The sequence below is a fragment of the Amaranthus tricolor genome, chromosome 4 (genome assembly GCF_026212465.1).
Source record: "Amaranthus tricolor cultivar Red isolate AtriRed21 chromosome 4, ASM2621246v1, whole genome shotgun sequence".
Lineage (NCBI taxonomy): Eukaryota > Viridiplantae > Streptophyta > Magnoliopsida > Caryophyllales > Amaranthaceae > Amaranthus > Amaranthus tricolor.
In genome coordinates this window covers 17,119,928-17,132,149 of record NC_080050.1, presented here as the reverse complement: position 1 = coordinate 17,132,149, position 12,222 = coordinate 17,119,928, and the positions used below count along the sequence as shown (strand labels likewise).

Here is a 12,222-nt window from a genome sequence, read left to right as displayed (position 1 = left end):
ACAGCGAAGAAAATGTCCTTCCTGTTCCGATTGAACCTCGGGTCATTACCTCCATCAAGCAAATTCCGCGTCCTGGACTCCCCTTCAACGGCATATACGTGCCGGGATCGTGGAGGTCCCATGTCTGATGGAGGCTCTGGACGATGCGGCATGTAATTTTTATCCCTCCTAGATGGATGTTCCTCTACGCTCCTTGAGGAGCGATTGGATATTGGATCCTTCTTTTCTGATTTACGCCTCTTTGGGTCATGTGCCTGACATATCTCGAAGGCCGTGACATAGCTTTGACATTGCTTCATGGCCTCCGCGTATGTCTTCACTTGACTCTCGACCAACTGGAACTTGAGCCTTTGAGCCTTCATTCCGTTGATTAGGGCGTTTAAGGCGACTGATTCTTCCAAATCCGTTACCTCCAGCACTGCCTCATGGAATTTCCTCAGATATGATGATATGGATTCCCCTTCCAGTTGCGTTATGCTAAGCAAATGGAAGTTTGATTTCTCCTGCTTTCTGGATGCCACAAAGTGACCCAGGAATTTGCTCTATAATTGGGCAAAAGTGTGGATACTTCTCCCTGGAAGAGAGGTGTACCACGTCAAGGCTACTCCTGTGAGAGTAGTTGGGAAGAATTTGCACCACAATGCCGGGTTGGTGGTGTACAGCAACATCAAGTTTTTGTATGCCATCAAGTGTTCCTCGGGGCAGGATGTTCCATCGAAGGCCGCCATATTTGGGATCTTTATTTTCCCGGGGTTGGGAGTATTCAGTATCTCCGGAGCCAACGGAGAGATTATTGGCATAAGATCTTCGGGGAGGCTACTCTTGCCGGTCTCATTCCGCGGCATTATGACGGGGCTGGTGGGATGGCTAGATCCCGTGAGTTGCGCTTTCTTCCTTTCTTCCCTCCTCTTGTCCACCAATGATTGAACACTTTTGAACGCCCTCTGCTTCTTGTTTTCCAGGTAAGTACGGGCATCTCGAGAGGCGGTTTTGGATTCCCCGTTTTGGGATTCGCTTCTGTTGAGGCTTGTATGTGTCCTCGATCTTTCCCTCCTCTTCTTATTGTGTCTACTGGAATGTGACATCCTTGAGTTCCCCTCCTGAGATTCCCGAGGATTCGGTACCTCTTGATGGGGCTCAATTCGATCTTGTAGATTTTTTATTGATCTGCCATGTCCTCCAACACTCGCTGTTGGGTAGGAGTATTGTTTATGACAGCACGGAGTTGTTCAGAAAACGCAGCAGTAAGGTTTCGCGCTAGCATGTCCAGATCACGGCGGGTCACGGCTTGATCGTTAGCGTGACCTGCGGAAGTGTCTGTATCTGTGCTATGCACGGTTGCGGTTTGCGTTGGATTTCTTTTGGGAGCCATGACTTTTTGTACTTTCCCCACAGACGGCGCCAAACTGTTTCGATAATGAAACGAGGAAGTGGGATACACTTGAAATACCTGGAGATAAGTAGAAGTGTGATCAAGAGAAGCGACTTATGAGAGGAAGCGACCTGAATTCCTGCAACACAACACGTTAGCCTTGTCTGGGGATGATCTCCCGGAAAACCCCTCCGACGCTCAAGTTAGAACGTAGATCGGAAATTAATGAATGACAGATTGTAGAATTAATGTAAGAAGGTCGGGATTGGGATTGCTAGTGCTAGTGTTTGGGAAGGCTAAGGAAGTAATGTAAGCAAGGATACTAGGAAAGCTATTTCAGATGATCTTCCCTTCTTGATGGTAGCCCCTATTTATAATGGTGAGGAAGGGGAGTTATTTCTGAGAAGAAGTGGACTAACATGGGAGTAGTGGGAGTAATGGGAGGTGGACTGGTCATGAAAATAATGCACAGTTATCCATCTTGAAACAAGGGGAGCCATGCATTGTGGAAAAGTGGGGAGTTAGGGTTTTTTAGAGGTAACTGGTCCATGGGCCATTGAAGGAAGATGGGAAATCCAGAAAAAAGCCCGTTGACCGAAAGCCAAAGTCAACACAAAAGGTCAAAGGGCAATAAGGTAATATGACGTTAATAATATAAATTAATTAATTAATTAAAAAAAATGTTACCATGACAACTTTGTTTCTAGTATTTGGTGAAATTAGATTTTTTATATTCTTGTCAATATAATTTAAAGTCATATAAAACTTTAAATTTCCAACAACTTGTACTTTTTTTGCTAGTTTTAGCTGAACTAGAATTAGCATTGTCTTTTATTATTTCGATTTTCTAGATGGCTTCAGGACTGTGTTTGGTATTTTAGTTATAATTTTATTCAGTGTTCCAGAGTTGAGGTGATTGAACTAAGATGTACTAAAAGTATCCTTTGCTTAATTTGGAATCAGTTGAGTTAATTGATTATCACTACCTATAAGATGTCAAATTACTGTGGTGCACATCAACTGGAAAGTGGAAACCATTGCCTTCGTAATCATACCAAGTATCGCATATGATAAAGTTTTAGTACATCACTAAGAACACTTTATCCTCCATTTGTGATACTTGTTTCAAAATTATTCCATTACTTGTAACTTGAAACCAAACATGATAAAATTAACTCTTATTATTATATCTCCCTTAAATATTTTCATTCCATTACATTTTCACTTTCAATACCAAACGACTCCTAAGATTCTTCATTTCGATTCATAGACAGTGGAGGTAATATTTTCTTGCATCTCTAAGAAAATGTTCAAGTCCATGGAAAGTTGATAGGAAAACCAAATAGTCTAATTACGCAATCCCTCCCATAAAAACTCCCAACACATATTTGGCTACAAGCATCAACGATATCAAAGAGGGACAAACTCAAATGAAATATAGAAGCTACAACACAGCTCTAATCTTTCCTAAGATCCATGAATTCCCGGTGGAGGCCCTCTTTGTTGATGACAACTATCTCCAGCTTGTCACCCTGTCAAAGAAAAATATGATTAGCAAGTTTTTATACACCCAAAAGTACAAAGAATTATTTCCTTGAGCATAGAAAATTAAAACCACTAAAACCACCACCATCTAGACTGGAACAATTAAGTTTGGATTATGAGCTAATGTTTAGGGAACACAGTGTTCATACGAAATTGTGCATCTTAGGCACACACTCATAACATCAAGCCTAATTTCCCTCCCGAGTCCCTACAAAATCACCAGGTCACAGAAAATTAAGGATATTTCAAGGGAAGACCAGAAAAAGAGGGTGCTTCATATGTAACTAATACAAATATAATCAGCAACGTGGGTTTGATGAGACACAGTTCATTTTAGTACAATTGTACAAGTTCGGATACGCTAATACATTATTTGAAGAATTCAGAAACTGCCAAAGCTGACATTATTAAAGAATAACATGCAGGAACTTACAGTCATAATGTCCCTCTCAGCAGCGGATGCGAAGGCAGTTTTCACCAAATCAATTGCTTCAGTTTCTGACAGAGGGGTCACAGCATCCTGCATATATGTCAAAGCCTTGCTAGTGAGCTAAGGTTTCATTCTCTAGTAAAGAAAAGGGCAGGAAAAGGAAAAAGGACATATTTCGGCAAAAATCTAATATAGTCAACACACCTGCACCGGTAATAGAAGAGGGCTGGGAGACTTTAGCTGGTTATCAAGGAAAGGTATGATAAGCTTCTGACCAGAACCCTGAGCACTGTATCCAACCTTCTCATAGGAACCCACCGCATCATAAGTAAAAACACACCCCTTGCCTGTTGCATTTAAACAAGAATGACAGGTAGTCAATGCAAGCTGCTTCTATTACAGTAATTTCTAAAGATAAAAACAGATGAACAAGAGCAGAAGAATACAAAGACTGCAAGTCTAGCCCACCTTCATTGTCAAGGCCACCCAATACATTGAAAGCATAGTAAGGGAAGAAACGTTTATAGTAAAGAGTGTTTGAAAGGAGCTGGGCCATTGCAGGGCAGCTCATCTGCTTGTTGTGCTGGTGCTGATAGATCTGGGTATTATTACAAACAAACGAAATTTAGTACAGCAAACAAAATTTAAGCACATCTGCTCAGACATCCAAAAGTATAACTAATTTATTACAATCTAGCTAGTCATAAATCATATAGATCAGCCTGGCAGTTTTTTTTTCTATATAAAATAACAATCCTCATCAAAGTGAACAACCTATTACACATAGTGGAGGCCTGAAGGCATCTATTAAAAAACACAAACTTCACTATCACAAGGGTAAGAACGTAAGCTTGTGTATACCAAACTCTCTCCTATAAAAGGAACATGAGAGAACCTCTTTTGTATCATATAAGAACACTGATGACGACGACAACCTCTCTTGTATCATATAAGAAACGCTGATGACGATGATGTATCAAGGGTTCTTCCCTAATTCTACTAATGAGAAAAAAAAAATGAACTTTGAGAGCAAAGACAGTCAACTTTGCACACCAATCTAAATATTAACACACATCTGCTAGCTTTTACAAAATAAATTTATAGCGATAAAATAACAGCAACAACGCCAAAGCCTTGATCCCAACAATAAAGGGTCGGCTGCATGAACAAAAACAAATCAACGTGAGAAATCGCTGCATCAACACAGAGTAATTCAGTAAAACTTATCATTTCAGACATAGAGCAGTACAATGCACATGCAATAGAGATGAATTATTGAGGACAAGGACAAAGAAAAATATCGCAATCAACTCCTATGTAATAGGCGCACAAAATCGCACTAGACTTACTATAGACCTCAAACAAAGGAATTATTGTGCAAGATTCTGGAAGCCAGTTTGGCACACAATATTTTTAGAGAAAAATTAATAAACATGTTGCACCTATATATGGACATCAAAGATGAACCATTGAGAACAAGGAGAAAGAAAAGTATTGCAATCAACTCCAATGTATTAGGCTCACAAAATCGCACTAGACTTACTATGGACCTCAAACAAAGGAATCATTGTGCAAGTATCTGGAAGCCAGTTAGGCAAACAATATTTTTAGAGAAAAATTAATAGAAAGGAAGGAAGTCCAAGACATGTAGTAGCACAGCGAGAATAAAAATAAGGACATTCCATTATCTAACGAAGGGCTTAACAAAATTTGGTCAAAACCGTAAACCAAACCGGACCAAACTGTAATTTACTTATTTGGTCTAGTCTACGGTCTAAATGGTCTGGTCCGATTTTTTTAAAACAATTACGGTTTCCGGTCCGGTCTAGGTTTTGAAATTTTTAGACTGGACCATAAAACCATAATAATTATGAACATAGACTTATAGGCCCACTATTAAAATAAACTGAAAAGCCCATAAGATATTTTAAAAGCCTAAGTTGAAAGCCCAAAATTGAAAACCCTAAGTTAGAATTCAAAGACTGGAATAAGGAATCAAGTCAGGAACTTGCGGCGCCCATCCTCCCTATATTCTTCTACTCTTCTCAATTTCCCTTCTTCAACCCTTAACTCCTTAAGTGCTAATTTTCAAAACGAATTAAGTGTAAAATCTTGTAATGTAAGTATGTTACTCTCTCTTTAAGGATTTCTTGGTTTATATTTGTTGATTTTTTCAATTTTTCAGTCTATAGTAGTGTAGTTTCGTTAGGATTTGCTACTTTTTTTTCTCAATCTGTAGTTCTATTATTGGAACTTTAGTTCTTTTTTGTTGATTTTTCATCAATAATAATTTGTTGATTTTTTTGATTCCAATATGTAGTTTAATTGGGATTTGCTAGTTGCTACTCTCTTTCTTTTTAGTATGTAGTTCTTTACTTTAATTTCAGTTTATAATTGTGGTATACTAGTGTTTAGTGTTTGCTAATGTTTAGTATTTCAGTATATAGCCGAAAATTTCTTGTATAACTTTAGATGAATAGTAAAAAATGGCTTTAAAAAGAAAAACCGTAGACCACAACGGTCTGGTCCGGTCCGATCTAGTGTTATGATTGGTCTGGTCTGGTTTGAAAATTTTTCAGACCGGAATTTCTGGTTCAATCTGACTTTTGTATCAAACCAGACCAGACCAGACCAGACCGGAGGTCACTTTATAACCAATTTTGAGTTTATTAAACCACAAAACCTTGCTACGTAACATGTAATTTAAAATCGGGTAGTAATAATCATTATAGATTATCATTCTTACATATTAGCCATTTATCTTTTCAAGAGTATTGGGTTCTAAAATATCTTTAATAAGCTTCAATTGAAATATATATTCTAGAAAACTTGAATTATTATGATATGATAAATTCTTTTCAAGTTGACAATTCATATTACAATGTCCGCAAAATGAGTCGCATCACTGTGAGATGTCGCGTCCATGCGACCGATCATGCAATCTTAACAATATCTGCGTTAAAAAACACTTCCTCACCTTTATTTCTTTTATTAATAAAGATAAGGGAATGAATTTAAATATAGAATCAAGAAAACTACAAGCTTGATATATAGAAGTGATGTACAGATCACAAATGCTCTCATTACCATTCTTCTAATTTGTGATCTACAAAATACATACCAAATTGTATCTGTAATGGTTGATGTTTCAACCTCAAAAGAATTAGGTCATAGTAGAAATGGTCATGAAAAATCTTTTATGCCCCACAAATGCAAACCGTATTATCAATGACTAGGAAATTGATGCACATGTTCAGTCACCACAGAAAATACTTAAAAATAGATGCTTTTACACAAAACACTTTCTCCTACAATAAAACAACCATTGAGGCAGTGTTAGAATGCCCAAATTTACAAGACCTTAAAGCTTCCCAAATCAAAGACTCTTATACTGAAAAGAGAATGCAATAATTGCCTTAGCCTAAAAAACATCAATAAAAATCATACCCCAAAATACATGTCCTTAGCAAACGGATGGATTGCACTAAATGGATATTATGAACAGTAAAATTAACTAGGGTAGACTCTACAAATAAGTGACTAAGATTAAAAGTTTGTTACATCCTTAAAAAAAGAGGTATTTGATTTTCATAAATATAATCCCAATCACCTAAAATCAAGTACTTTTGTGTGTTGTTCAATAGGTAATTTTATAACCAAAACCACCCTGAAGGTTTAGTCCTTAATATAAGCATATTACAATACATGTACTTCATATTTCTCCAAACATTCTTGATAAAAGTTTTTGGTGGAGTGGAACTGTGGAAGTGCTCCTAGATGAAGATGGAAGAATCAGATGCACACAACCTTATATCATCAACAAACAGTTTGTAAAGTTTCTAAAAATTATATTTTTTTTTCGCAAAAATATTGCAGGGATAAACTAGACAAAACATTTTATGCAAAACAATTTTAACTTTATGAAATAAAGTGTCCATAAGCAAAGTAGACAATCATTTACTAAATAATAGCAACATTTTGCACTTTGCAGTCAGTGAACAAACAAACAGGATTTTAATATGTCGGGAAAACAATATATTCTAACTTATATAAGCGTACCAGATGCCTTGCTTCTAAATGCTTTTGTAAGGCCCTCACATCAGCTTGAAATCCAGATGACGCCAGTAGACTTTTGTCAGCACTGCAATGTCAATGGAATCAACAGTAAGAGGATAGTTAACAGCAGTTAGATCCAACTTTGAATTAAAGCAAGACTATCCATGATTTAACATTTTAAATGGAAGCAACATTACAATTCATATGATAAACATGTTCAATCTGAAAACTATGAACAATACAGTGCCAATCAATCATACAGCATTGGCAGACTGAATCTTTTCTTAATTTGAAATGCAGCTACTCATTTCCATTAAAATTGCAGACATAAAAAGAATTTGTGTGGTGCTTATTCACTGTACAATAAGTAAATGAGGAGAGTCACAAATCTATATCAATTGTAGATAACATTTTTAATAAGAGCTTTCGGATAAATGGGATAATGATTGATATTTATCGAAACAATGCACTATCAATTAATATGTAAAGTAGAAAATCTATAATCAAGAATCTTCTTGATAAGTAGCTCACATAACTCAATTCCTCTAACATCTTGTCTCAAGTTTCTTGTTATTTCAAAGAGCCAATTCGTTAACATGGACACATCTGCCAAAAGTACTTTAAAGAATATATAGCAATCTTAGCTTTAGAAAGCACGCCCTAGAGATGCCTACGATAAGGGCCTTGGGCGAGGGATGGACTAGAAGCCTTAATAGGATTGAGTGAGGTGATTCCATAAGTCGAGTGCCTTAGTCAAGCTCGTCAAAGTGCCTTAGATCATTTTTTGGTCTTAATGTCGGGAGGAGCACATTTGGTTAAGGCAGCTAGGCACCCACCAATTATGTTCTCTTCTCTTCTTTATCTCTATTTTCTTTTTCTTTAATGCTATTATTCAAATTTTTTGAAGTTTCTACTATTTGCAAGGTTTTGAGGTGCCTTAAAATCGAAGACTAGTGCTTTCGTCACGTGCCTAGACTTTTGATCACTTCGCGCCTTTAAAACTAAGATAGCAATAGGTTGCTTTTTAAAACTCAAAGAACATTTGTTATTAATGTATGTTTCTTATTTTAGTAATCCACAACAGTAAGCTCCACCATGCTAAAACATGTTTTTTTTTTTAATAAGAAAGTGAATCTCACCATCTCAGTTGGTGGTTCTTCTAAATCACCGACAAGGCAACGAAACTTCACTGTGAACATTTGGAACTCCACTAATTATCGAAAACAAAAAAAAATACTCATTTGGCTAAAATCCTGCCACTACTAAGACCGACCAATATCACAATAGTAAGTCAAAAACACAAAACACAACTCCGCTTAGGATATCTTCTTATTCGCTTATTTCCAATTCAAAGAAGCTCAGTTATGGTAAGTTATTACCTACATTCACTCACATCTTCAGTACTTCATTAGTTTCAATAATTTAGGTATATTTCGAACAAATTGTGGGAGAAAATGTCCTTAATTGCGCTCAGAATAAAATTAAGCAAGATAATTGGCAAATAAACAACCCTAAACTTCACGAAAGCTCTTCGTAAAATTCAGCAACCAGTCAAAAAGTAAACATTAACAGATATGACAAATCAATTAAAATTCTAAATAAATTTCTCTCAATTTCACAGCATTATTATTATTAAAATTAAAATCTGCCGGAAACCTAATATCAAACAGCAAAAATTTCATTTAAATCAAAATCACATCACACAATTGCATAAAGGAAAATATAAACAAATCAAAAACATCAAAAATTACAAGAAATTAATCACTAAAAACTAAAAAAAATTAACAGAAAATATTCAGAAAGCTTACAGCTTGCAAATCTTGGAGTAATCGCGTGTAAGGATGTTATAGCCAGTTGACATTCGCGTATCAGCAGCGATAACACAGTAATCTGCTCCTGCTACTGCTACACAAGTTCTGATTCATACATTTCCCTAAAAAATTAGGGTAATTTAAGCAAAAATTAGAAAAAGAATGGACTGAGTAAGAGAAAATTACCCTCCGTTAAAATCATAGGGAGACCAGTTAGCATTTTGCTTCGTCATGGTATTTGAATCGATCAAAAAAAGGAACAAGTGAGAGAAGGATGAAAGAGAATGAACAAGTTTGAATCGAAGGGAATGGAGCAGTGTGCTAATGCTTTTTGTTATGGTGATTAGTCTTATAGGCTGCTTTCTTTCTGCGCAAGATTCATTTCCCAACAAGGAAGTGAGGAACATACCATTAACTTTTTTATGTATTTTTTTAATTAAAAATAATAATTTAGAAGGCTTTAGGACCAACTGTCTCATATTGAGATCAATAGTCTAATCAGCTTAATTATAATCTTTCCAATAAATCATCATCATATCATATAATGTACGAGCTAATTAATTTGGCTATTTTTTCAACTAAATTTCCCTCCTATCTATCATAGTTGAAAACTTTTAAATTAATATATATTTTAATATCGTTGTATAGAAGAATATTTGTTCACTTTGATAATGATAATATAATCACTAATACAAAGATTTAATAATTAAATTTATATTATTAATGAATTAATTTTATAAAATAGGAAAATTCCACGTGGTAACCCTGAGGTATTGGGTTTTCCACGTGGTAACCAAACCTTTTTAAAACGCCATGCGGTAACCCTGAGTTTTAACAAATTCTTTCTCTGTGACCTTTTTACACAAAAAACGTTTGAAAACATTAATTACAAAGCTTAAAACTTGTTGTACGCCTATTTATTCGTTTGACCAGATCAAATTGCATCAGTTTCATAAAATTTTCCTCAAACATAAACCCTAACTCTACCATCTTTCCTCCAAAACATATTTTCCCCCCAAATTTAAACCTTAATTTTTATTAATTTTCTTCTACTATCAAATTATGAAATTGATGCAATTTGACATGAAAAACGAATAAATAGGCGTACAATAAGGTTTAAGTTTTGTGAGTAACGTTTTCAAACGTTTTATGTGTTAAAAAGTCACGGAAAATGAATTTGATAAACCTTAGGGTTACCGCGTGGATTTTTAAAAATTTTTAGTTACCATGTGGAAAATCTAATACTTCAAGGCTACCACGTGGAATTTTCCTATAAAAGAATTATTCATATTACTAAATATTTATAGCATCCATATTTTATACGGGAATGTAACTAGTTGATACCTTTTAAGATCAAAGTTGATTTCTTTTATAAGTTATAACTGGTCATTTAATTGATAACTTTATATATAAATGATCACTTTAAATTTTGAATTGATTACTTTAACGTCGAAATAGATAACTTAAAATAATTGATCAATTTAAGGTTATGAAATTATAAGTAGAAATTAATCACTTTAATGCCAAAATTGATCGCATTTAAATCAAAATTGAATTTTTATTGATTTCTTTTAAAAGTTATATTGAGTATGTTATAGATAATTGATCACTTCAAGATCTGAATTGATTACTATAACGTCGAAATTGAAGACTTTAATATAATTAATTTATTTAATGTTATAAACTTGTAAATAGAAATTATTTACTTTAATGTCAAAATTGATCCTTTTAGATCAAAATTGAAATTTTTTATTATAACTCATCGATTTAAGATTTACTTTAAGTTAAAATTAGTCACTAATGTTAGGAATGATACCTTTAAGGTCAAAATTAAATTTTTATTTTAAAATTTTTTGGTTTTGGGTCATTTTTTTAAAAAATTTTTGGATTTAACGCCGGCCTAATTGTATTGTCTCAATATGAGGCGGTCTCTCTCAAGTTTTTGAAAGTCTTAAGATTTAGATCTGCATAGTTTTAATGTTTGTATTTGCGTATTACAGTCATTAAAGTAACAATTTCTACAATGTTCAGGTTAAATCGCAAAAAATTTCGACCACTTAACCTAAATTTCCAACCACTAAAATGGTTGGTATCCTGTGATTTGGCATGAACATTAAGACTATCATACTTTCGTGGTTGTAATTCGCGAAAATACATTGGAGTTGTAATTCGTAAAAGGCCTAAATTTTAAAGTTGTAATTCGCAAATAATTCTTTAATTAAAGGTGGACCCAAATTTCAATAGGTTGTGTTTAGGAACAAACATTTTTATTTCGAATTGTAGATTTCAATTATGAAATCATTAATGAAGATTTGAGAATGACAAAGTTTGGAAGTTATTCTCAAATTTTCAATTTTAACCGCTTTTAAAATAATGGTTGAATTGGCTCAAATTTAAATTAACATTTTAATTTTATTGCAAAACAGTTATTTTGAGTCAATTTTATATTTCAAATGTAATCATCATTCTTAAACACAGTATTAAGAAATTCTTAAAACTAATACTTCTAAAATTTATGGTATAAAAACAAATTCAACAACTCTTAGGACTCACTTGGAATTACCATACTAATTTGGGGAGAAAAAAGTATTGGAGAAATAATAAGAAAACTTAGTAAGGGAAATAAATTTTTTGGAGTAAAAGTCACAAAGTTTGGCATTTATTTGGTGAAAATAAATTAGCTCAAGGTGTTTTGAAAATTTTCCAAACTAGACAAGAAAAGTTGCAAATATACAAAATTGAAGTTATCTTCGATAGCTATTCTGATTGATAGTATTGCTATTGAAGGAGGAACAATTTTTTTCTAGAAATATTTACTTTAGGGGGGTTTAGGGTAAACATTACCGCCTACTTTGGAGTAATAGAATACACCTTAAGCTATCTCATTTCAGAAAAACAAAATGCCCCCATAATGTATTACCCTCTAATACTTAGAATTTAGGCAAGACCTTATGATGGGTTATCTCTCTTTAATAGACGACTCTCATAAGTTCAATCCATCAACACAA

At 34.3% G+C, this 12,222-nt stretch overlaps 1 protein-coding gene across 1 annotated transcript in view; it reads right to left on the bottom strand.

Annotated features, from left to right (window-relative positions):
• Positions 1 to 2,530: 2,530 nt before the first annotated feature.
• The window catches only part of LOC130809692 (proteasome subunit beta type-1-like), an 11,342-nt gene continuing 1,650 nt past the window's right edge, over positions 2,531 to 12,222 (bottom strand). Inside the window, exons 2-8 of the mRNA XM_057675460.1 lie at positions 9,401 to 9,581; positions 9,212 to 9,319; positions 7,407 to 7,488; positions 3,816 to 3,945; positions 3,552 to 3,694; positions 3,351 to 3,437; positions 2,531 to 2,904 (exon numbers count right to left, since the gene is read on the bottom strand). Coding sequence (XP_057531443.1) covers positions 2,830 to 2,904; positions 3,351 to 3,437; positions 3,552 to 3,694; positions 3,816 to 3,945; positions 7,407 to 7,488; positions 9,212 to 9,319; positions 9,401 to 9,581 — 806 coding nt within the window. The 3' untranslated portion in view covers positions 2,531 to 2,829. The remainder of the gene's footprint in view (positions 2,905 to 3,350; positions 3,438 to 3,551; positions 3,695 to 3,815; positions 3,946 to 7,406; positions 7,489 to 9,211; positions 9,320 to 9,400; positions 9,582 to 12,222) is intronic.